The sequence below is a fragment of the Camponotus floridanus genome, unplaced genomic scaffold (assembly GCF_003227725.1).
Source record: "Camponotus floridanus strain SB8 unplaced genomic scaffold, Cflo_v7.5 scaffold8, whole genome shotgun sequence".
Lineage (NCBI taxonomy): Eukaryota > Metazoa > Arthropoda > Insecta > Hymenoptera > Formicidae > Camponotus > Camponotus floridanus.
The window spans coordinates 3,422,225-3,449,356 of NW_020229849.1; the positions used below are offsets into that span (position 1 = coordinate 3,422,225).

The 27,132-nt window shown below is 26.4% G+C and overlaps 6 protein-coding genes and 1 long non-coding RNA gene across 10 annotated transcripts in view; 1 reads left to right on the forward strand and 6 right to left on the reverse strand.

The window, feature by feature from the left end:
• LOC105254940 (non-structural maintenance of chromosomes element 3 homolog) overlaps positions 1-27,132 on the forward strand; it is a 256,144-nt gene that overhangs the window by 130,859 nt on the left and 98,153 nt on the right. The gene's annotated exons all lie outside the window — the stretch shown is intronic.
• LOC112639649 lies at positions 1,593-4,960 on the reverse strand. Its single transcript, XM_025414378.1, has 9 exons — positions 4,742-4,960; positions 4,172-4,291; positions 3,880-3,997; positions 3,155-3,416; positions 2,913-3,029; positions 2,754-2,844; positions 1,951-2,096; positions 1,711-1,843; positions 1,593-1,643 (listed from the first exon to the last, which is right to left on the reverse strand). The coding sequence occupies exons 1-9, from the start codon at positions 4,883-4,885 to the stop codon at positions 1,593-1,595; spliced, it is 1,182 nt and encodes a 393-aa protein (XP_025270163.1). The 5' UTR covers positions 4,886-4,960.
• LOC109610101 lies at positions 6,650-7,076 on the reverse strand. Its single transcript, XR_002192615.1, has 3 exons — positions 6,996-7,076; positions 6,751-6,883; positions 6,650-6,684 (listed from the first exon to the last, which is right to left on the reverse strand). It is a non-coding gene; the product is annotated as an uncharacterized LOC109610101 (long non-coding RNA).
• Positions 7,222-9,601, reverse strand: LOC109610098. Its single transcript, XM_025414319.1, has 7 exons — positions 9,458-9,601; positions 8,988-9,068; positions 8,567-8,684; positions 7,889-8,150; positions 7,625-7,741; positions 7,432-7,526; positions 7,222-7,241 (listed from the first exon to the last, which is right to left on the reverse strand). Exons 1-7 carry the CDS (start codon positions 9,599-9,601, stop codon positions 7,222-7,224), a joined length of 837 nt encoding a protein of 278 aa, XP_025270104.1.
• On the reverse strand, positions 10,682-14,897 carry LOC109610097. Its single transcript, XM_025414320.1, has 9 exons — positions 14,707-14,897; positions 14,038-14,157; positions 13,748-13,865; positions 13,061-13,322; positions 12,801-12,917; positions 12,574-12,664; positions 11,080-11,225; positions 10,819-10,951; positions 10,682-10,735 (listed from the first exon to the last, which is right to left on the reverse strand). The coding sequence occupies exons 1-9, from the start codon at positions 14,848-14,850 to the stop codon at positions 10,682-10,684; spliced, it is 1,185 nt and encodes a 394-aa protein (XP_025270105.1). The 5' UTR covers positions 14,851-14,897.
• Positions 16,749-20,787, reverse strand: LOC112639653. 3 transcript variants are annotated; one of them, XM_025414395.1, is made up of 10 exons: positions 20,544-20,728; positions 20,076-20,195; positions 19,717-19,834; positions 19,072-19,330; positions 18,827-18,943; positions 17,705-17,795; positions 17,263-17,408; positions 17,003-17,135; positions 16,878-16,932; positions 16,749-16,789 (listed from the first exon to the last, which is right to left on the reverse strand). In XM_025414395.1, the coding sequence occupies exons 1-9, from the start codon at positions 20,679-20,681 to the stop codon at positions 16,882-16,884; spliced, it is 1,173 nt and encodes a 390-aa protein (XP_025270180.1). In that variant the 5' UTR covers positions 20,682-20,728; the 3' UTR covers positions 16,749-16,789; positions 16,878-16,881. The 3 variants fall into 3 exon arrangements, with proteins under 3 accessions (XP_025270180.1, XP_025270182.1, XP_025270181.1); XM_025414397.1 differs by lacking the exon at positions 16,749-16,789 and having other exon boundaries at positions 16,846-16,932; positions 20,544-20,787; XM_025414396.1 differs by lacking the exons at positions 16,749-16,789; positions 16,878-16,932 and having other exon boundaries at positions 17,099-17,135; positions 17,265-17,408.
• On the reverse strand, positions 22,858-26,848 carry LOC109610099. Its single transcript, XM_025414321.1, has 9 exons — positions 26,599-26,848; positions 26,123-26,242; positions 25,778-25,895; positions 25,132-25,390; positions 24,888-25,004; positions 23,742-23,832; positions 23,294-23,439; positions 23,015-23,147; positions 22,858-22,944 (listed from the first exon to the last, which is right to left on the reverse strand). Exons 1-9 carry the CDS (start codon positions 26,734-26,736, stop codon positions 22,894-22,896), a joined length of 1,173 nt encoding a protein of 390 aa, XP_025270106.1. The 5' UTR covers positions 26,737-26,848; the 3' UTR covers positions 22,858-22,893.

The window sequence follows — 27,132 nt, forward strand, 5'->3', positions numbered from 1 at the left end:
GCGGATAAATTTGAGCCGGTGATTACTATTAGAAAAGAAGAGGAAATTATATTGATCGAATTACTTGCATGAAAATTGCACGTGCGTATTTGTTTTTTTTTTTTGCATATTTGCGCGTTTTATTCTATCGTCCGCATTCACAACGTACACTTGAATTCATCAATTCGATCACGATCACGATCACAATTTACTTTTAAGTGCATCAGATTTTTCTGGTGAAATATACTATTTAAAAGAGTCGATCAAGTCTGTGCACGTTATAAGCATGTTATAAGTATGTTAAACTTATTAGCATGATAATAGTTATTAAAAACTAAATGACATGTTATTATATGTAATTATAAACTTTGTATGTTCACATAAATTTTTATTACTTATTTTACTTTAATGAAAAATATTTTCAAAGATTCATAATTGTTGACAGTGAGAATAAATTACGTATTTGGTAATAATAAATATTTGACGTCTCATTATATAAATCGTTTACGAAACATCAAAATGATTAAAGAAAATGTAACCTTGATCAAATTTATTATTTGATATATAGCAACTATATAATTATAAATTATAACTAATTCTAAATGTCATCTTTAACAATAATCATTTCCTTTAGCTTTACATACCTAAGACTTAAATTATCGAGTTATATCTAAGAAATAATATAATACGATCTAAAAGATATGATTCTTATTGCGGATTGCTTTATATTATAAAAATTGATATTTCTTTTGCGAAAAGGAGATTTATTATGGAAAAATTAAATTGGGACTACGTTTACACGACTTGATTTACGCCCAAGTTCTAACATTGATATTATAACTACTGACATTAGATGCCGTGTAAACGCTCTTTTTACGATGAAGTTATTACATCAATGTAGTAACTCAAAGTCGTTTAGCGAAAAGGCTTAGCGTTATTACATCGATAAAAAGGACGTGTAAACGGCCGCAGTGTAACGATGACAATAATGCCAATCGTTAAAATTAAACATTTTAACTCTCTCTCTTATTTGCAAATTTAATATTATTTCATTGGTATCATTTCTTGGACTCACTTCACTCGAAAGTTATTAAGTTATTTTAGCTTGGTGGGAATAGAATAAGAACGTATAAACACAATTCACTTTAAATAGAAGTTATAACATCAGCGTTATTAAATCGAAATTAGAAGCCGTATAAACGTAGTGTGTGTGAAAGTCTGACAATATTAACATATATTAACAATACATATAAATGATTTATTTAAAAATAATGTGACAATAGTACAGTATTTTAAATAATAAAAATAAAATTCTAGATTATTGATATAAAATAAAGTCAATTTTTATATTACTTTTATTCTACATTTGAAATGAAATGTCGAGTTATTTATGCATTGAAAATTTGTGTAATATCATTAAATAAACTAATTCAAATCTATAGAAATCTCTTGTATTTATTTATATAAAACACAAACTGTGGGATTAATAATAAACTGCTTTTAACTCTTAAATGCAATATTGACGTTTTTTTAATTAAATTAAATTTTTTGCTACATTCTATTCTATTCTATTCTATTCTATTCTATTTGTTATTATTTCTTTTCTTATTTTATTATTGCGTTGAGTACATAAAAGTAAAATAAGAGACCGAAGCTTTCACAAGCTGTAATATGTATTTATATTATGTATCTTATAAATGTATATTTTGATAACATATTAATTATTTTTACCGTAGCAAAACATTCTAATGATCCAACAAATAATCCACCGACATTTATGGTATAATCTTTGGCGCCTCTTTGTAGCAAAAATAGTATCATTTTCTGTATATGTAAAGGAGCTATATGCCATTGGACGTCATACCTATACATGTATAGATAGTGTACACATATTTTTATGCAACAATATTTACATTTAATAAAATTCTCTAACATGCAAAACTTTATAGAATCTAAAACAATGTTTCCTACACGGTAGTAAAGATGTGATTATTGTGATCCGTTAGATCCTGTGCAATATAATTAGCCAAAAACATGTATACGATACTGAAAGTTACAAATTGAAAGGGAAAAATAAATTCCTCAACATCGTCTCCCGATGATGCAATCTGAAAAATCTAAAAAAGCACAGGATTATAATTGTATGATCATAGTCGAAATTATTCGTATTTTTTCTTTAAATATTATTTACAATAAAAATTCTTATTAATTGATAAACAGTAAAGATTGACTTATATAGAGATAAAAATATTTTATAAAATCACAAATATTAGCAAGAAAAAAGAGAGAAAGTAAAGAAGAGAGAGAAAGGAAAAGAAAAAATATACTCCTTCCCTATCCCATAAGGTGACATGCAATATATGGAAATAAGGCACGTGAAATACTCGTATATTAATCCTTTGTACTCCGGCTAATTTTATCACATGGCCTACCAACAACTCCAAAACACTTCTGTGGTATCTTTGGTGAATATCAAAAAATGTTATTATATCAAATAAAAGTCTGTTTTATTATCGTGCTGTTCTCAATATCATAAATAATCCAATGAAAGATAAATATTATAAATAATTTCATTCTAAAATATATGTCTTCGTAAGCGACACCTCTAAAGTTGTGGTACAAACTATGTATGTCGCTGTAGCGACGCCTATGGAGTGCAAAGGGCTATATATTATTTAAAAATAAAGAAAGAGAGAGAGAGAGAGAGAGAGAGAGAGAGAGAGAGAGAGAGAGTGGAAATATATAGACAAATTCGAGACATTTACGAGACTTACTCGAAAGAGATTAAGACTCAAAAAGATCACTCCGACTATTATTAAACAGAACAACATGGTTTGAATTTTTGATACCAAAAATTCGGATAATCTTTCAAAATCAAAGTATTATTATTATAGACGTATTATATTTGTATGTCATGAAATAAAGATACTAACTTTATAGCTTGCCGATGAATATTTACAGCACTAATTATTCCCTTCAATATTAAATTCTCTTTTTTTGATTTATTTACTCCCAACGTAATAATGTGCACTGCACGTTTAATACGATAACTGTAATTAATATATTTATTAAATTGTATATTTCGTAAAGTAAGAACTAGATTTATTCAATGACAGTAGAATTTTGATTAAAACTAGAAACTTTTTAATTATTTCTATGTTTGTGTGTTTCTTACCTGGAAATTTTAAACATAGCACAGATATGTTGATCATATGCAACAAACATTGCTCCTATTGCTATCGCTACAGTCATCGCAATGAACATCGCCACGCTTATATGTAATGGAATTAAATAAAAGTATATTTCTTGATCGATAAAGTATTCCATCATAATAGGCAAATGATGTGATATAGATATGTTTATCGGTAATATAAGATAGAATATACTTGACCAAAATAGAGCAATGATGATAGAAAATGAGCTGTAAAGACCAAGTACTAAAAGGATTTAAATATAGAATATCAAATTAATTTTTTACATAGAAACTTTTAAATTGTTTTAAATGTTATGTTACGTGCATATCATTTGTATAATTAAATATTTAAATTTAATTCATATAATTAATTATATTAATTTTAATGTACTTTTTATATAAATCTCTAACGCAATTACAATCGATCTTAATGTTAAATAATAACCATTATAAATTTACAATTTCTTTTTTTTACTTGATATTCTTGACAAAAAATTTGATATTAATCTTTATATATTTGTATTTATATATTTGGATATATAAAAAAATGTTTTAATAAATTAACATACGATGAATTATATATACATACGTGTGTGCAAAAGGTGTTATAATATATCGAAATCAATTTTCATTCCATTAAAATTTTTATAATTCATGTGTCAAATAGAAATGTAGTTACATATAAAAATTAAAAAATATTATCTTACTTGTGAGTACAGCCGTATAACGTTTTGCAAGACAACTATATTCTTTCATAATAGCGATTTCGTTTTTATCTTTTAATCCATCATGTATCTCTTGAAGTTTTATCAGCAAATCCTTAACCTATATTATTTCAGCAATTTTGAATATATTATTTTCGTGTATATCCATAATATATATTAAAATTTATATTTTTTATAACCTTTATTCGATCAAAATGTTTTTTTCTTGTTTCGCGATCAAATTATCAACTTATCAATTATTATAAATTACCAATTCTACAAGCTACCAACTTACAGCTTCCATTTTGAGACTGAATAAGTTATATTTTATCGCAGAAATACTAAATAAACATGTGGAAGATAAAACTTTAACCACGAGATTAGGAGTACATCTTAATGTAACAAATATCGTAAGCTATAAGAAATAATTTTATTTATTTAACATTTATTTAACAGCTATAAGAATTAATTTTATTTATTTAACAAAAATTTAATTATATGAAACTACTCTTTTAAAACAATGAACAAACTATCAATTTTATATAACTAAATGCTTGTTTATATATTTATACATAAAATGATTGATATAAGATAGATAATTATGATTATATACTACTATAATATATACTAATATCTGGTGTGTGTGTGTGTGTGTGTGTGTGTGTGTGTGTGTGTGTGTGTGTGTAAATAATTTATTATTTTATTAAAATATAATCAAGTCATACTCATGATATAGTAAGAATATAATATATATTATAATATATATTAACATATAATAATTTTTACTATATTATAAGCATGATTATATATACAATATTAAAATGTAGTGAATAAATAAAATATAAACATAATAGTAGCGCCTTACCTGAAATATAATACTCGTCGTCAAAACACTAGACAAGATAATAAACTGAAATCGAGTTAAGTTCGATTGTTTTAAAGGCCACAAGCCAATAGTGAGTAACAGAAATCTGTTGAGTTTAAAATGCTGTGTTTCAAGACACATCATCTTTTTACAAAGTCCGGAGCACAAATAATTGCGAAAAAGTCGGCGAAGATATATGATTATTCTCTCCTTTTTTCATTGAAAAGATATTTTATTACTTTTATCCCTAATACAAATTTTAACATCAATTTCGTATAATTTTATGTAACGGAAACCGATACACGCCAACTATGTACTGTGCGATAACAGTAAAATATTCACAATTCAATGTTTTTCGCAATAAATTCCTTAATTATACGATCGATTTGATGGGAGAGTAATTTCAGCTTTTTATTTATCATAAAAAAGAGAAATTATTCATCGAGCAAATTGCTTGCGAAAGGAACGAAAGTCACGCATGCGTATTTGCTATTTCTTTCGTACAACAAATTTATACGTTTCATTTTATTGTCCGTATTCGTGACGTACACTTGGTCTTCCAGACAAATGTTATACATTATTTAGAACAATGGGATCTTTCCGTAAGAAGCTTACTATTTAAAAAAATCGGTGACATCTATGCATGTATATATTAAACTATCAATTATTAATCACGCAATAAAAATTAAATTTTAAGAGCTAAATGTCGATATGTTTGATGTATGATTTACCAATTATATATTGTTTTATATTTTTACATAAATCATTACTTACTAATATTCACAGTTTCTCGCAATAAAGTTTCTAATTTTGCGATCGATTTAATAGTGGAAAAATTACAGCAAATATTTATCATAAGAGAAGATAAACAAAAATTATTTATCAAACAATTATTGACATGAATATCGCGTATGCGTATTTACTTTATATAATAAATTTTTCACATTTTATTCTATTGTTCGCACACTTGTACATTTATCTTCGAAACAAATATCATTCATTGTTGAAAATACATCAATCTCTTCTGGTAAAGCTCATATTAAATTCTTTAAATGAGTTTAAATCTATACATGGTATATGGTATATATCTTATATATTATTTATTTCATTAAAATCATTAATTTCATTAAAAAGATGCTTAAATTATTAAAACTTTATAGCCGCTAATAAAACTAGACATTTAAAAATAATGTTTGGCAAATAATGTTTAAAAATAATGTTGTGTTATTATGCAAAACACGAATGTTTAAAAATGTAACTTCAATAAAATCTGTTATTTGATATGTAACATATGTTATAAATAATTTTATATTTCATCTTTACGAATAATCATCTCTTTAACTTTACATAAGACATTTAAATTATCAAATTGTGTCTAAATATAATATAATTTTTATTGGAGATTGCTTTATTTTTAATATTTCTTTTGTAAACACATACACACACACACGCACACACACACACGCACACACACACACATACACATCATAAACTATTTATTATAAAAAAATTAAATTATAAAAAAGATTTGATTAACACTAACAATATATAAATTATTTATTTAGAAATAATATAATAATACATACAATATTTTTAATAAAATAAAACTTCAAAATAATATCAAATTAAGTGATTTTAAGTATAAATTTTGTATTTAAAATTAAGTGTCAGATTTTTTAATGTATTGAAAATCTGTGTAATGTCTTTAATAAAATATATTTATATTTTTGGACATATCTTTTGTATCTTTTTAGGTACATACTATAAGATAAATAATAAACTATTTATAACTTTTAAAATAATATAATTATAATTGTAATATATTAAGATCTTATTAAATAAATCTTTTATAATTTATTCATTATTATTTATATCATTATTTTTTTATCTTATTATTGCATTGAATATAAAAAAGTAAAATAGGAGACCGAAGCTTTTACCAACTGTAATATATATTTGCATTATATATCCTTAAATGTATGTTTTAATAATATATTTGTTGTATTTACCGTGGCGAAACACTCCAACGATCCGACAAATATTCCACCGACACTTACAGTAAAATCTACAGCGCCTCTTTGCAACAGAAATAATATTATTTTTTGTATATGTAATGGAGTTACATTCCACTGAATATTGTACCTAAGCAATCAAATATACAAATAGCATATATTGTGTATTTCTACGAAATAATTTCTGCATTTAATAAAACAGTTTTTAAACATATGAGATTTTATATCACAATGTGTCTTACACAGTATTATAGATGTCATTATTGTGATCCGTTAGATCCTGTGCAATATAATTGGATAAAAACATATATATGATACCGGCAGTTATAAATATAAATAGGCAAACAAATTCCATAACATCATCTCCGGATGATACAATCTGAGAAATCTAAAGTACAAGATCGCAATTATAACGAAATTATACGTTTCTCACATTCTTTAACATTATACAAAATAAAGGTATTCTTATTAATTGGCGAATGATTGATCTATATAAAGATAAAAATCATATATTTTGTAAAATTAAAAATATTAACAAAAGAAAGAGAGAAAAAGTGAGAAAGAGATAGGGAAAAAATATTCTCTTTCTTCATATATAATACACACAATGTATCTGAAATATATATGTATATTGAATATTGTTTGAAAATAATGGATATAAAATAACATGATGCGAACTTACTCGAAAGAAACTGAGACTCAAAATGATCACTCCGATTATTATTAAACAGAATATCATTGTCTGAATTTTTGATACCAAAAGTCCGGATAATCTTTCAAGACAAAACAATTATTATTAGTCATATCATATATATATATATATATATATATATATATATATATATATATACCGTGGAATATAGATACTAACTTCATAGCTTGTCGATGCATATCTACAGCACTAATTATTCCTTTTAATATTAAATTCTCTTTCTTCATTTTGATATTTTCTAGCGTATTGATCTGCATTGCGCGTTTAATACGATAACTGTAATTAATATTATTTATTGAATCATATTTTTTGCTTTCTGCCTTTTAAGATAAGCACTAGATTGGTTCAAGATAACAAGAAATTTTTGTTTAAAATTCGAAATTTTGTACTTATTTCTATGTTATTTCTATGTTTGTTTCTTACCTGGAAATTCTAAACATACCACAGGTATGTTGAAGATACGTAATAAGCATTGCTCCTATTGCTAATACTGCAATCATCCCAATGCACATCGTCGCATTGAAGTGTAAGAGAATCAAGAGGAAATACTTTTCTTGATCTATAAAGTATTTTATTCTCATCGGTAAGTGACGTGTTTGAGTTACGTTTATTGGATACGTAATTGGATAGAATACACTCGACCAAGATATAATGATGATAAAAGAAAGGCCGCAAATACTAAATACTAAAAGAATTTAAATTTGAAATCGTCATATTAATTTTCTTTACAATAACTTTTTAAATTGTTTGAAATATTACATCACAAATATATATTATTTATATAATAAATCATATAATTAATTTTACTTTTAATGTATTTTTTATATAAATTTCTAACGCAATTATAATCGATTTTAACTTCATAAAAAATTATTGTAATTTTACAACTACTTCTTCAAACACATATGGTGTTAATCTGTATATACTTGTATATATGAAAAATGTCTTAATAAAGAATGATGAATTACACGTAGACAACATACGTGTACAAAAATTGTTATAATATATCGGAATCAATTTTCTGCCCATTAAAACTCTTATGACTCATATATCAAATAGTACACATAATTAGATGTAAAAATTAAAAAAGTATTGTCTTACTTGTAAGTACAATCGTAAAACGTTTCGCATTGTAACTATATTCTTTTACAATATCAATTTCATTTTTATCTTTTAATCTATCATATATATCTTGAAGTTGCATCAATAAATCCTTTATCTGTCATTTTAACCATTTTATGTGTATTATTTAAATGTGTATACCCATAATATGAAATAATTAAATATTAAAAATTATACTATAATATAAAATTATAGTCTTATATAATTTAATTAATTTATGTTAATATAAAATTATATTCTTTTATTTTTTCTTATATTCTTTAATCTTCATCTTTTTTGACTCGACAAAAATGTTTTTTTCAGTCACGTGATTAAGTGAACTTCAGTTTTTTTTAAGTTATTAATTTTATAACTCTCAACTTACAGCTTCTATGTTGAAATAAAATAAACTATATTTTACCGTCGGCATACTAAATAAAAAGGAAGACAAGACATTAATGATGAGATCCGGAGTACATTTTAATGTAACAAATGACATGAGCTGTAAGAAGCAATCTTATTACAAATTTACATTAAGAAATTACTCTTTCAAAGCAATAAACATATAAATTCTATAGTGCTTCTTTATACATTTGTATATAAAATGATTGAATAAAAATGTGATACATAATTATAAATAATATTATTATATAATATTATAATATTATTAAAGCATTAATTATGTTATAATATTATTATATAATATTATAACATAATTAATGCTCTAATATTATATATCATTATGATATAGTTGATATTAACATTTTTTTATTACTTAATTAAAATATCTTTAAATCAGGTACATGATAAAAAACAATAAAAAATTATTATATAATTAATATTAAAATACAATGTAAAAGTAAAATATACACATAAAAAGTATTACCATACCTGAAATATAATACTTGTCATCAGAATATTAAACAAAACAATAAACTGAAATCGTGTCAAGTTCGATTGTTGTAAAGGCCATAAGCCAATAATGAGTAATAAAAATCTATTGAGCTTAAAATGCTGAGTTTCGAGATCGATCATTTCTTTATGAGGTTTGAAACACAAATAACTGCTATAACATCAGCGAAGATATTCGACTATTCTTCAGATATATTTTATTACTTCTTTTTTACGTAAATTTTCGTACAAATTACATATAATTTCGTGTAAACGGAAGCTGACACAATTATGTGTGTGTATCGTGCGATAAAATATTCACAACTCAATATTTTTTGCAATAAATTTCTCAATTATACGATCGATTTAATGGAGTAGTAATTTCATGCAAATGCTTATCATAAAAAAGAGAAAAAATTATTTATCGAACGACTATACCTAAAGTCACGCATGCGTATTCGCTACTTTTTTTGCACAACAAATTGACACGTTTTATTTTATTGTCCGCACTCGTGACGTACACTTGATCCCGACAAATGTTATTCACAATACAGAGCATTAAGTCTTTGCGGTAAGAAGCTTATACTTTAAAAGAGTCGATGACATTTATGCATCTATATGTCAAACTTTTAATTATCAATAACGCAATAAAACTTAAATTTTACAAAACTGAATATCGATATTTCATTTATCGACCGTTATTTTATATGTTTACATAAATCATTATTACTTATGTCATTTTAATACATACTTAAGACACTTAAATTATCAATACTTGTACCCAAAAATAATATGATTCTTATTGAACTTTATTTCTCAAATATTGATACATCTTTGCACAGTGATCATTTAATAAAAATTTAAAAATAAAAAATGTTCGGTGATACTAATATTAATAATTTAAAATTTATTTATTTAAATGTGATGTGACAATTCGTATATCGTAAATAGTGAAAATAAAACTTAAAAATTATGTAAAAAGTAAATGAGTTTGCATCAGTATTTTATAAATAATTTTTTGAATGATTTGTTTTTCAATGGATTGAAATTCTATGTAACATATTTATATATGTAAAAATATCTAATATCTTATTCAGATAAAAACCATGGGATTAATTATAAATTTATATCAACTTTTAAATATATTATAATTGTAATATAAGGATTTATTTAATTAAATTATTGCTATTATAATTTAATTATTACTATTTGTCTCTTCTTATTTTATAATTGCGCTGAAGATATAACAGTAAAATAAGAGACCGATGCTTTCACTAGCTATATGTTATTTGTAATATAATATAAAAAATATATTTATATATTATATAATTCACTTACGATAATATATTTATAATCTTTACCGTGGCAAAACACTCCAACGACCCGACGAATAGTCCGCCGGCACATACAGTAAAGTCTTTGGTGCCTCTTTGCAGCAAAAATAATATCACTTTCTGTATATGTAATGGAGCTACATTCCACTGAACGTTATACCTACGCAATGGTATAGAGAGATTAATATAAATATGAATATTTGAACGTGACAACATTAATTTCTGAGTTTAATAACTTTTAATATGCAAATCTTCTCAGAACAATTTCTTTAAAACAATGTTTCTTACACAGATACAAAGATGTCATTATTGTGATCCGTTATATCTTGCGCAAGATAATTAGCTAGAAACATGTATATCATAATGACAAGCATAATTATAATGGGAAATATGAATTCCTTAATATTACCTCCGATTGATATAATCTGAAAAATCTAAAACAGACAATTGTAACGAATTTACATCTGCATTTCTCACGTTCTCTGAACATTATTTACAATAAATTTGTTCTTCTTAATTAGTGATTATGATTGATTTATATAAAGATCATATATTTTATTTCAAAATTATATGTTTTGTAAAATTAAATATATCATCAAGAACAAGAGTAAGAAAAAGAGATAAAAAGATAAAATCGATAAATTTATTTGTTTAAAAGTTAGAATTTTTTCGGTGGCACATATGTCCCGGAGATACAAAAGGGATAAATTTATTCTCGATTAATGATTTTAATCTTGATATATATTGTAAAAATCATGTCCTCGAATAACAAAATGGTTGAGCCGTCGCTCATTGTTTATTAAAATGTTTATTAAATATGTTATTAAAATATTATTAAAAAATATAAATAGCTAAATATTCTCTGAAACAAGATCAAATTTCAAAATATTCAAATATTGAAATAAGACTTCAACTTCTACAAATATTAATGATTTTGACATATATTATAGAAGTCACTCTTTCGATTAACATTTAGTAGGTTTTAGCCGCGTCACTTCCTATTTATTAAAAAAGTTATCAATAAAAAAAGTCGCATAAATAGAATATAGATTTCTTTGACATCCATAGGCAGGTAATATGTACAGGGTGTTTCCACATACACATCATTAAGTCGGATTGCCTATTTGCCCACTCAGGGATATATGCTTTACAAGCTCGCAGAATATGATCAAAATGGGAATAAGAAAAAAGGAAACTGTTTTTATCATTCTATTATAATGAACAGTTGTGAAATTTAATAATATAAATAAAATATTTATCTAATAATAAATAAATTTAATAATATAAATAAAATATTTATCTAATAATAGATAAAATAACAAATAAAATTTAATAAACAAATTTGGACAAATATAATGTAAAATATATTTGATTTTTAAATATAATAAATTATAAAAACTCGAAATAATCACTATTTTCTTTTAAACATAGAGCAATCCTACTGAATACCTCTCACTTGTTTTATCAGAAGAGTGATCTCTGCCCATGGATCTTATGCCTATGGACTTTTTTATGTGGGTCATCTTAAAAAATAAAATATATTACACCCTGCCGAAAAATGCAGAAATTCTTAAAAATAAAATTTGTAACGCATGTGCGGAGATCACTTCTCTCATGTTATTAAAGTGCGATGATCTAAAGTCTAAAGTGCTTTTAATTTAATCGACTCGCGTGTGTAGATACATAAAATACTATGCTGTTCTGGCACGAGATGCTATCTGTGTCTCTTGATTTTAAGTATTGTTTGATAATAATGGATATAAGAATATATCCAAGACTTACTTGAAAAAAACTAAGACTCAAAGAGACTACTCCGGTCGTTATTAAGGAAAAGAACATTGGGTTAATTGTAGTTTCTAAAAGTCGACATAATCTGTTAAGGCCAAAAAATATTAATAAATATTATATAGACATTATATACATACATATATATATATATATGTATGTATATATATATATATATATATATATATATATATATCGTAGAGAATGAATTAAAGCATAATTACTTCATAGCTTGCCGATGAATATTGACGGCACAAATTATTCCTTTCAATGTTACATTCTCTTTCTTCGCTTTGATATTTTCTAGCACATCGATGTGCACTGCGCGTTTAATGCGATAACTGTAATTAATAAATAAATTTATCAAGTTTTATACCTTATTTTATCTTCGTCAAATAATCGCTAGATTTGCTCAAGATAATATAATTTGAATGTCTAGATTAAAATTTTAAATTTCGCACTTATATTCATGTTCGTTTTTTACCTGGAAATTCTAAACATACCACAGAAATATTGAGTAAACGTAATAAGCATCGCTCCTATTGCTACTGTGACAGTTATTCCGATGCACAATAACATGATGATATGTAACTGAATCAAATAAAAATACTTATCTTGATCGATAAAGTATTCTATTTTAATCGGTAAGTGATGTGACAGAGATATGTTCACGTTTAAAATAATATAAAGAATTCTCGACCAATGCATGCTTATTGTAACAATGAAAATGCCGCAAATGCCAAGTACTAAAAAGATTTATATACATATAGAAGCGTTGAATTAATTTTTCTTGTAAAAATTTTTTAAATTGATTTAGATGTTATATCATATACATATATAATATATTATATAAATATATATTTCGGACGCAATATTATAATTCATTTCAATCATACAGGTAATAACTTGTAATAATAAAACTTCCTCTTTTGTATTAGATTTTTTGGTTTAATATAATATATTAGTCTTTACATATTTGCATATATGTACAAATGTATTAATAAATCTCTATCCCGATGTATAATACATTCATAAGAATAAATAATATCGTTATAATCTATTGGAATTAATTATTTGTCTGAAATTCTCTTACTCTTATTGAAACTGTTACACTCATATGTCCAATCTAAATAATGTATATGCATTTGAAAATTAAGAAATATTATCTTACTAGCCAGTACAGTCGTGTAACGATTTGCATTACAACTATACTTTTTCATAATAGCAATTTCGTTTTTATCTTCTAATCCATTACATATATTCCGAAGTTGCACCAATAAATCCTTCATCTATTATTTCAACAAAGTTGTATATATGTACACATAATATTAAAAACTATATTTACAAATTTTATATGACAGGAGTATTTTTTCTGTCTTGCGATCAAACTATCAACTTGTGAATCAATTCTTATAATTATATATTATATTATATTATCAAATTTATAAACTATTAACTTACAGCTTCCATATTTAGATAAAATGAGTTGTATTTTGCAGCCCATATACCAGCAATAAAACATATGGAACACAAAACATTAATTAGATCCGTAGTACAATTTAATGTAATAAGTGTCATAAGCTATAAAAAATAATTTTATTACTAATTTACATCAGGAAATTATTCCTTTAAATCGATATACAAATTATAAATTCTATGTAATTAAATATTTTTTATATATTTATATATAAATTGAATGAATCGAATTGTGATACATAATTGTATTATTTTATATAGTACTATAACTAATACTATAATAGTAATATAACTGATATAAATATTATTGAATTAAAATTATTTAATAATGAGAGATTTGGCTCAAATAATCAAAAAATTGAAAAAGAGAATGGCATAAGAATCAATGCGGTAGTTGAAACGCAAAGAAACAACAACACTTCTTTCTTTTATCTTTTTTCAATATTAGTTTATTATAAAATTCATATTACAACAACAGAAAGTGAACGCTTCGGATCATCTTTTGATAAAATTAAAATTATTTAAAATTATTTAATTAAAACATCTTTAAGTAAAGTATACATGATATAGAAAAAATAAAATTATTAAATCATAATGTATTAAAATGTAATGAAAAAATAAATTAAAATATGTATATGAAGAGTATTGCCTTACCTGAAGTATGATAATCGTCATTATTGTACTAGATAAAATAACAAACTGTAATCGTGTTAGATTCGATTGTTGTAAAGGCCATAAGCCAACAATGAGTAATAGATATCTGTTGAGTTTAAAATGCTGAATCTCAAGATCGATCATTTCTTTATGAAGTTTGGAGCACAAATAACTGTGATAAAGTTGATATATTTGCATATCTTTTCTTTTTTCTATTGAAAGACTAAATATTTTATTACTTTTTCTCTTTCGCGTATAAATTTTTGTATAATTTCACATAATTTTGTGTAATATAAGTCGACACTATTATGTGACGCGGAAAAAATAAAATATTTAAAAGTTTTAACAATAATGTTTCTAATTATACGATCAATATAATAGTGGAGCAATTTCGGTGCTTATTTACTATAAGAAAAGAGGAGAAATTATTTATCGAGTGACAATGCCTAAAGTCGCGCATGCGTATTCGTTACTTTTTTTGCACAACAAATTTACACGTTTCATTCTATTGTCCGCACTCGTGACATATACTTGGTTCCGACAGATGTTATTCACAATACAGAGCATGAAGTCTTTCCGGTAAGAAGCTTATACTTTAAAAGAATCGATGACATTTATGCACCTATATGTCAAACTTTTAATTAACGCAATAACGCAATAAAAGCTAAATTTTCCAAAACTGAATATCGATATTTCATTTATCGATCGTTATTTTATATGTTTATATAAATCATTATTACTTATGTCATTTTAATACATACTTAAGACACTTAAATTATCAATACTTATACCGAAAAATAATATGATTCTTATTGAACTTTATTTCTATAAGTTAATCAATATAGGTCCGGAAATAATTAGTTTTTGAGTTATTAAGATTTTGGACAAATGGAGGAAATGTGTCAATATGTCCACCTCCTGTCACAATACAAGCCTCAGCTCGTCGTCTCATTGAGTCCCGAACACGTTCTCAAATTCCGGGCGTGGCGCGTATCGTCTGAAAAGCTGCCACAATTCGGTTGCGGAGAGTTTCTACGTTACCCTATGCAGATGAATACTCCAAAGACTTTGCATAACTCCACAGAAAGACATTGAAAAACGTTGTTGATGCCTGTAAAAGAACTTCTAAGATGTGAAATGAAACAAAATTTTGTATTACAAAAATCTTAATAACTCAAATACTAATCATTTCCGGACCTATGTTGATTAACTTTTTTTTTCTTCTCTAAGCATGAGGAATCCAATTCTGAAATTTTGCCCACTCATGAAACACCCTGTATATATGTATATATGTTCAGATATATATATGTATATATTTGCGACTTAAAGACGCGTATGTAAAGCTACGTTTATTCGAAAAATTCTTTGAAGGAATCTTACGACTATCGAATTCTCTCCAATTTTATACTTTACGTCGCGTTCTCGTCGTAGGTAGATGGATGTAAAATGAAAGGAAAGAATTCCGCAGAAAAATCAAAGAAGAGCGAGTAACCAAAGTTTTTAATTTACGTCAACGATGGCAAAAACGCGCGAAAACGTGGAAATTGAAGAGGGAGAGAAACATTCTCCCGGTTGGATACAGTCCTTCATTTCATTCTCGTATTCAAATATGTGCTTTGAGTACTATTACTAACACGCGCGCACTTCTCGCGCGGCTAAAACTCTCGTAATTACAAGAATCCTTCAGCAACTTTTCGCCGTGCGTTTTTCCACCACATCCAATCCTTTTCCAGTTTAGTTTCACTTCCGCCGTTTTTCATTGCTCGACCGATTAGCAAACATGCGCGAGAATATTATAAAAATATATTAAATTATAAAAAAAAGGACAATAATAAATAAACAATGTACATATTATTTATTTCAAAAAATGTGAGGATTCATATATAGTAAATAATAAAGTTAAAATTTGTGTATTTAATAAAATTGAATTTTTTGTAACAGTATTTTATATTTGATTTTAAATTTTTTGTTTCCTGATGCCTCGAAATTTTATGTAACATATTTAATTATTATATATTATATGTTTGGATGTCTAGTTAGGTGTAAACTGTGATACTAACTTAATAATGAATTATTTTTAACTCTAAAATGTATGATAATTATAATATTCAAATTTAATTAACTAAATTTTTGCTTAATTATAATTTTTTCATTACGATTTCTCTTCTTACCTTATTATTGCGTTGAATACATCACAGTAAAATAAGAAAATGAAGTTTTCAACAGCTGCAATGTTTATTTGAAATATATTGTCTTGAATGTGTGTAGATTTTAAGAAAATATTTATTATTTTTACCGTGGCAAAACATTCCAAAGATGCGACAAATAACCCACCGATACACAAAGTAAAATCTTTGGAACCTCTTTGCAGCAGAAATAGTAGCAGTTTTTGTATATGTAACGGAGCTGCATACCATTGAACGTCACATCTAAATCATCATCAATCATATATATACGATATATGCGGTGTATTTATACGCGACAATGACTTCTGCATTTAATAAAACAAGTTTTAATATGCAAGATGTACAGTCTGTATAAAACAATATTTCTTACACAGTAGCAAAGATGTCATTATTATGATCCGTGACATCCTGCGCAAAATAATTGCCTAGAAACATGTATAGAGTAATCGCAACTACATATACAGAGGGAATTATAAATTCCTTGAATTCATCTCCGGTTGAGATAACCTGAAAAATCTAAAATATTTTATCATAATTTAACGAATTACATCTGTATTTCTTATGTTTTCTGAAAATTATTCATTACAAATCTATTTTTATTAATTTGTGAACGATAGCGATTTATGTAGCGATAAAAACTGAAAATTTTATAAAATCAAAAATATAAAGAAAAAGAGAATTGCATGCTTTTTGCTCTCATGACTAAACTGGCATAGACTGCTTTTCGTGGCGCTCAGCTGCTAGCCATGCACTTGCAGTGGGGAAAACGGCACCAAGATCCGGACTCTGCTTATAACTAACATACAACTTACTCGAAAGAGATTAATGCTTAATGTGACCACTCCAAGTATTATTAAACAAAACATCATTGTCTCCATTGTGGATAGCAAAAGTCTGGATAATCTATCAAGACCAAAAAATATTTTATTAAACAGACATATACGCACACACACTTACACACGTATAAAATATAATGATAAAGATCGAAACGCTCGTGAAAGTGTACATCATAGTAAACTGAACAAATAAATCCTTTACCATTTTGCAATTTTTGCATTAATTATTGATATATGAATTAAAAAGAATTAGCTAACGGATATGCGATTTTCATGTCTGGATCATAGGTTGTATGCATTAGACATGGCGAGTGTTCTACGGTAACGAAAAGATGAGAGTCGGAGTGCGTGCAGCCAAACTTTCTATTGCTATTCTGTGCAAACACACCTAGAGCATACATCTCATAATTTAACGCAAAATGCGCACTGTATTCTGACTCTTATCTTTCCATTGTCATGTGACACTTGCCACTGCCATGTTTAGAGCACAAATTCTATGATCCTATAATTTAGCTATGCGAAACGCGTCCGCGTGCGCGGAAAAGAGAAATCTCTGAATCACTCTCAAAATACGCCAGATAAAAATATGTTGGATACAAAAATTTTAAGATTTTAAGCAACGCATTACATAGTAATACCAGCATGAACTTGAACAGCGTTAAGTTTACGTGATAATCACCCAGAATATTTTAAATAAAACCCTCCATTTTTATTATATAATCTTATAGCTTACCTGAGAGCTTTCTAAAAGTTTTTATAATAAAGTATGTTTCGAATTCTGAGACTTGAGAAATAATTTCTTAATTTTATATAAACTATATAAAATATTCCGTAAAATATTTATTTTTCCGTAATACATTTATACACAAAATAATGAAAGAAATCAAAAACAAATAAATATTTTTAAGTAAAAAATATATAATTTGTAATGAAAACCTTACAATTTTTTTAGCATTTTTTTGTATATCTATTTTTAGAGTTACTCAGGGCTTCTGACCTTTTTTCCGTATTCCACTCATATATATATATATATATATATATATATATATATATATATATATATATATATACACACATATGAGTATCGAATATACTAACTTCATAGCTTGACGATGCATATCTACCGCACTAATTATTCCTTCCAATATTAAATTCCCTTTCGTCGCTTCAATATTTTGTAACATATTAATGTGCACTGCGCGTTTAATGCGAAAACTATAATCAATATATTCATCAACTATACATCTGTTTTTTTTGTTTCCATCAAATTAGCATTTAATTTATTCAAAATAACAATAGAATTTTGTTAAAATTTAAAATTTTCTATTATATTTGTTTCTTACCTGGAAATTCTAAACATACCACAAATATATTGTAGACACGCAACATATATTGTTCCAATCGCTACCATCGCAATTGTTGTAATGCATATTGACATACTCATATGTAATGGAATCAAATAATCGTACTTTTCCTGATCGATAAAATATTCCATTCTAATCGGCTGACGATTTAATAGAGATACATTCATAGGTAAAATAACATAGACAATTTTCGGTGATAGAATGATGACACTAGTAAATAAAACACAAACGGCAAGTACTAAAAAAATTTATAAAATTAATTTTTTTCGCGGAAGTTTTTTAAATTGATTTTGTTGTTATATTAACATACGCAATCGCATTTATAATATTGACTTAAATTTCTAATCGCATTTATGATGATTTTTGTTTTTCCATTTAAATCACACAAGTAGCAAAAGTTGTAATTTTGGAAATTCTTTTCTGTTTGACATTTTTTTTAGACATATTTGCATGTCTGTCAAGTGGTTTAGAGTCTGATAACATGTGATGCATTATTCACACATAAATATGCGACGAAATTATTATAATCCATCGAAATTAATATTGTTTCTATTGAGACCTATATAATTTATGTTTCAAAAAATAAAAAATGTATCCGCAAAAAATTAAAAAATATTGTCTTACTTGTCAATATAAGCGTATAACGTTTTGCATTGCAAATATAATTATTCATAATAGCGATTTCGTGTTTATCCTTTAATCCGATATATACATTCTGAAGTTGAACCAATAAATCCTTCATCTATCATGTACCAAAATTGAATATTGTTTCGATATGCATATGTTTTATATGAACGTGAAATGAATATATGTGTGTACATAATATTGAAGTATAATTATAATTTTATTAAATTATAAGAGTATAATTTTTAATTTGGTAAAAATAATATTATTGTGCGAACACACAAGCTATCAACTTGTAAACTGTCATTTTTTATAAATTATTAATTATAAATTATCAATTTTAAAAGCGGTCAACTTACAACTTCCACATTGAGAAAAAATAGATTGTATTTTATCCCGCAAAAACTAAACATAAGTACCAAAGACAAAACAGTAACGACGACGTCCGGAGTACATTTTGTTGTAAAAAATGTCATAAGCTGTAAGATACAATCATATTACAAATCTACATTATAAAAATTTAGTCTTTTTAAGCGATGAACGGATTATAAATACTGCATACATAGTTGCTTGTTTTATACATTTGTATGTAAAATGATTGAATAAAGATGTGATACATATATATATATATATATATATATATATATATTATATACTATTATAATATAGCATAGCTAATGTAAATATTTTGTAATTAAAATTATTTAATTAAAATATTTTCAAGGAGCGTGCATGATATAGTATAATATTATTACGTGGATAATATATTAAAGTAATGGAAAAATAATATAAAATTTAATCTAAACATAACAAGTATCACTACATACCTGACATATAATAGATGTTATCTGAATAATAGACAAGAAAATAAACTGAAATCGAGTTAGGTTCGATTGTTGTAAAGGCCACACGCCAATAAGAAGTAACAGAATTCTATTAAGTTTCCAATGCTGACTGTCGATCATCTCTTTACGAGGTTTGGAACACAAATAACAGCAGACTGATTCGTTTATGTTCCACTTTTTCCATTGATCAATTAGATATTTTGTTACTTTTTTCTGACGGTGTAATTTTTTGTAGCAATTTTATATAATTTCGTCCAAGTTAATACAAGCCTATACAACGCGGTAAACATAAAATATTCACGAATTATCGCAATAATGTTCCTAATTATGCAATCGAATTGATAGCGGGAAAATTGCGACGGGTGTTTAGAGAATATATAAGAGAAAATAAAGAGAAAAATTTTTATAACAAATTATTGGGTGCAAATCGCTCATGCGTATTAGACATTTCTTTTGTGCAGCAAATTTACACGTCTCATTCTATTGTCCGCACTCGTGATATACACTTGGTCTCCAGAATGTTATTCACTATCCAAAACAGGAGCTTTTCAGTAAGAAGCTTATATTATTTAAAAGAGTCGATCAATGCTATGTAATAAACTTCTAATTAGGAAGTGATGCAATGGCAGTTACCATTTAAAAATCTAAATATTGACATTGCTATTCTTAAGAGTTGCTATTATTAACAGTTGTCATATATGTTTATATAAATTTTTATGATCTACATCACTTTTACGGAATGCTTGAACTTTACGGACGCTAACAGTAAGAATAAATAGGATATTTGAAAAGGTTTGACATGTCTCAATATACAAATCGTGTATATAAAAATCTAAATGCTTGTAGACAACGTAACGTTAAATCTATTATTTGATATATAGCATTTGATATGTGTGTGTGTGTGTGTGTGTGTGTGTGTGTGTGTGTGTGTACAAGGTGTTTCATAAGTGGTGGGCAAAAATTCAGAAAATGCCTTATACTTAGTGAAGAAAAAGAAATTAATCAATATAGGTCCGGAAATGATTAGTTTTTGAGTTACTAAGATTTTGGACAATTAGAGGAAATGTCCAATATGTCCATCTCCTGTCGCAATACAAACCACAGCTCGTCGTCTCATTGAGTCCCGAACACGCTGCCAAAATCCTGGCGTGGCGCATAACGTCTGAAAAGCTGCCACAATTCGGTTGTGAAGAGTTTCCACGTTATCTTATGCAGATGAATACTCCAAAGACTTTCCATAACCCCACAAAAAGACATTGAAAAACATTGTTGATGCCTGTAAAAGAACTTCTAAGACGTGAAATGAAACAAAATTTTGTATTACAAAAATCTTAATAACTGAAATACTAATCATTTCCGGACCTATGTTTAACTTTTCTTTTCTTCTCTAAGCATGAGGAATCCAATTCTGAAATTTTGCCCACTCATGAAACATCCTGTATATATGTATGTATATATGTATATATGTATATATTTGCGACTTAAAGACGCGTATGTAAAGCTACGTTTATTCGAAAAATTCTTTGAAGGAATCTTACGCGACTGTCGAATTCTCTCCAATTATATACCTTACGTCGCGTTCTCGTCGTAGGTAGGTGGATGTAAAATGTAAGAGAAAGAATTCCGCAGAAAAATCAAAGAAGAGCGAGTACCAAAGTTTTTAATTTACGTTGACGATGGCAAGAACGCGCGAAACCGTGAAATTTGAAGGGGAAGAGAAACATTCTCCTGGTCGGATACAGTCCCTCATTTCACTCTAGTTTTCAAATATGTGTTTCGAGTACTATTACTAACACGCGCGCACTTCTCGCGCCGCTAAAACTTGTAATTAGTAGAATCCTTCAGCAACTTTCCGCCGTGCGTCTTTCCACCATCTCTGATTCTTTTTCAGTCTGGGATACTGCCGCCGTTTTTTATTGCTCGACCGATTAGCAAACTCCCGCGAAAATGTTGTAAAAATATATTAAATTATAAAAAAAGGTCAATAATAAATTAACAATGTACATATAATTTATTTTAAAATATGTGACGATTCATATATAGTAAATAATATAGTTAAAATTTGTGTATTTAATAAAATTGAATTTTTTTTATCAGTATTTTATATTTGATTTTGAATTTTTTGCTTCTTGATGCCACGAAATTTTATGTAACACATTTAATTGTTACATATTAATATGTTTGAATATTTAGTTAGGTGTAAACTGTGATACAAACTTAACAATGAATTATTTCTAACTCTAAAATGTATTATAATTATAATATTAAAATTTAGTTAACTAAATTTTTGCTTAATTATAATTTTTTCATTACGATTTCTCTTCTTACCTTATTATTGCGTTGAATACATAACAGTAAAATAAGAAAATGAAGTTTTCAATAGCTGCAACGTTTATTTGAAATATATTGTCTTGAATGTGTGTAGATTTTAAGAAAATATTTATTATTTTTACCGTGGCAAAACATTTCATAGATGCGACAAATAACCCACCGATACATAAAGTAAAATCTTTGGAATTTCTTTGCAGCAGAAATAGTAGCAGTTTTTGTATATATAACGGAGCTGCATACCATTGAACGTCACACCTAAACAATCATGTATATAATATATGTATACTGTATTTTTCTATGCGACAATGACTTCTGCATTTAATAAAACAAGTTCTAATATACAAAATATACAGTAAAACAAGTTCTAATATACAAAATATACATAAAACAATATTTTTTACACGGTAGCAAAGATGTCATTATTATGATCCGTCACATCCTGCGCAAAATAATTGCCTAGAAAAAAGTATAGAGTAATCGCAACTACATATGCAGAGGGAATTATAAATTCCTTGAATTCATCTCCGGTTGAAATAACCTGAAAAATCTAAAATATATAATCATAATTTAACAAATTACATCTGTATTTCTTATGTTTTCTGAAAATTATTCATTACAAATCTATTTTTATTAATTTGTGAACGATAGTGATTTATATACTGATAAAAACTGAAAATTCTATAAAATCAAAAATATAAAGAAAAAGATAATTGCATGCCCTTTTTGCTATCATGACTAAACTGACATAGACGATACTGCTCTTCGTGGCGCTCAGCCGCTAGCATGCTCTCGCAGTGGGGAAAACGGCCCCAAAATCCGGACTCTGCTTATGATTAACATACAACTTACTCGAAAGAGATTAATGCTTAATGTCATCACTCCAAGCATTATTAAACAAAACATCATTGTCTCCTCTATGGATAGCAAAAGTTTGGTTAATCTATCAAGACCAAAGAATATTTTATTAAACAGACATATAGGAACGCACACTTACACACGTAAAAAATATAATGATAAAGATCGAAACGCTCGTGAAAGGGTACATCATAGTAAACTGAACAAATAAATCCTTTACCATTTTGCAATTTTTGCATTAATTATTGATATATTAATTAAAAAGAATTAGCTAACGAGTATGCGATTTTCATGTATGGATCATAGGTTGTATGCTTTAACCATGGCGAGTGTCCTACGGTAACGAAAAGATGAGGATCGGAATGCGTACAGCCAAACTTTCTATTGCTATTCTGTGCAAACACACCTAGAGCACACATCTCATGATTTAACGCAAAATGCGCACTGTATTCTGACTCTTATCTTTCCATTGTCGTGTGACACTTGCCACTGCCATGTTTAGAGCACAAATTCCATGATCCTATAATTTAGCTATGCGAAACGCGTGTACGTTTTTGCGTGCATGTGTGTGCACGCGTCCGCGTGCGCGGAAAAAAGAAATCTCTGTATAACTTCCAAAATACACCAGATAAAAATATGTTGGATACAAAAATTTTAAGATTTTAAGCAATTACCTAGTAATTGCGCATTACCTAGTAATACCAGCATGAACTTGAACAGCAAATTTACGTGATGATCACTGAATTTTTTTAAATAAAACCCTCCATTTTTTATTACATACTCTTATAGCTTACCTGAGAGCTTTCTAAAACTTTTTATAATAAAGTATGTTTCGAATTCTGAGACTTGAGAAATAATTTCTTAATTTTATATAAACTATATAAAATATTCCGTAAAATATTTATTTTTCCGTAATACATTTATACACAAAATAATGAAAGAAATCAAAAACAAATAAATATTTTTAATTAAAAAAACATATAATTTGTAATTAAAACCTTACAATTTTTTTTAGCATTTTTTTGTATCTTATATATTTTCGGAGTTATTCAGGACTTCTGACCTTTTTTCCGTATTCCATTCATATATATATATATATATATATATATATATATATATATATATATCGAATATACTAACTTCATAGCTTGACGATGCATATCTACCGCACTAATTATTCCTTCCAATATTAAATTCCCTTTCGTCGCTTTAATATTTTGTAGCATATTAATGTGCACTGCGCGTTTAATACGAAAACTACAATCAATATATTCATCAACTATATACCTGCTTTTTTGTTTCCATCAAATTAGCATTTAATTTATTCAAAATAACAATAGAATTTTGTTAAAATTTAAAAGTTTATATTATGTTTGTTTCTTACCTGGAAATTCTAAACATACCACAAATATATTGTAGGCACACAACAATTATTGTTCCTATCGCTGCCATCGCAATTGTTCCAATGCATATTGACATACTTATATGTAATGAAATCAAATAATCGTACATTTCCTGATCGATAAAATATTCCATTCTAATCGGCTGACGATTTAATAAAGATACATTCATAGGTAAAATAATATAGAGAATTTTCGGTGATAGAATAATGACACTAGTAAATGAAAGACAAACGGCAAGTACTAAAAAAAATTTATAAAATTAATTTTTTTCGCAAAAATTTTTTAAATTGATTTTGTTTTTATATTAACATACATATGTAACATTAATATAATTAAATTTAACGTATAAATTTCTAATGCATTTATGATATTATTTTTTTATTTGAGTAACACAAGTAACAAAAGTTGTAATTTTAGAAATTCATTTCTGTTTGACATTTTTTTAGACATATTTGCATGTCTGACAAGTGTTTTAAATTCTGATAACATGTGATGCATTATTCACACATAAATATGCGACGAAATTATTATAATCCATCGAAATTAATATTGTTTCTATTGAGACCTATATAATTTATGTTTCAAATAAAAAATGTATTCGCAAAAAATTAAAAAATATTGTCTTACTTGTAAATATAAGCGTATAACGTTTTGCATTGCAAATATAATTATTCATAATAGCGATTTCGTGTTTATCCTTTAATCCGATATATACATTCTGAAGTTGAACCAATAAATCCTTCATCTATCATGTACCAAAATTGAATATTGTTTCGATATGCATATGTTTTATATGAACGTGAAATGAATATATGTGTGTACATAATATTAAAGTATAATTATAATTTTATTAAATTATAAGAGTATAATTTTTAATTTGGTAAAAATAATATTATTGCGCGATCACACAAGCTATCAACTTGTAAACTGTCATTTTTTATAAATTATCAATTCTATAAGCGATTAACTTACAAGTTCTATTTTGAGAAAAAATAGATTGTATGTTACCCCGCAAAAACTAAACATAAGTACCAAAGACAAAACAGTAACGACGCCGTCCGGAGTACATTTTGTTGTAAAAAGTGTCATAAGCTGTAAGATACAATCTTATTAAAAATCTACATTTTAAAAATTTACTCTTTTAAAGCGATGAACGGATTATAAATATTGCATACATAGTTGCTTGTTTTATACATTTGTATGTAAAATGATTGAATCAAGATGTGATACACACATATATATATATATATATATATATATATATATATATTATATAATATTATAATATAGCATAGCTAATGTAAATATTTTGTAATTAAAATTATTTAATTAAAATATTTTCAAGGAGCGTGCATGATATAGTAAAATATTATTACGTGGATAATATATTAAAATAATGGAAAAATAATATAAAATTTAATCTAAACATAACAAGTATCACTACATACCTGACATATAATAGATGTTATCTGAATAATAGACAAGAAAATAAACTGAAATCGAGTTAGGTTCGATTGTTGTAAAGGCCACACGCCAATAAGAAGTAACAGAATTCTATTAAGTTTCCAATGCTGACTGTCGATCATCTCTTTACGAGGTTTGGAACAATAACAGCAGACTGATTCGTTTATGTTCCGCTTTTTTCCATTGATCAATTAGATATTTCGTTACATTTTTCTTACGGTATAATTTTTTGTAGCAATTTTATATAATTTCGTCCAAGTTAATATAAGTCAATACAACTATACAATGCGGTAAACATAAAATATTCACAATTTATCGCAATAATGTCCCTAATTATGCGATCGAATTGATAGCGGGAAAATTGTGACGGGTGTTTATAATAATAAAAGAAAATAAAGAGAAAAAATTTTTATAACAAATTACTGGTTGCAAGTCGCTCATGCGTATTAGACATTTCTTTTGTGCAGCAAATTTACACGTCTCATTCTATTGTCCGCACTCGTGATATACACTTGGTC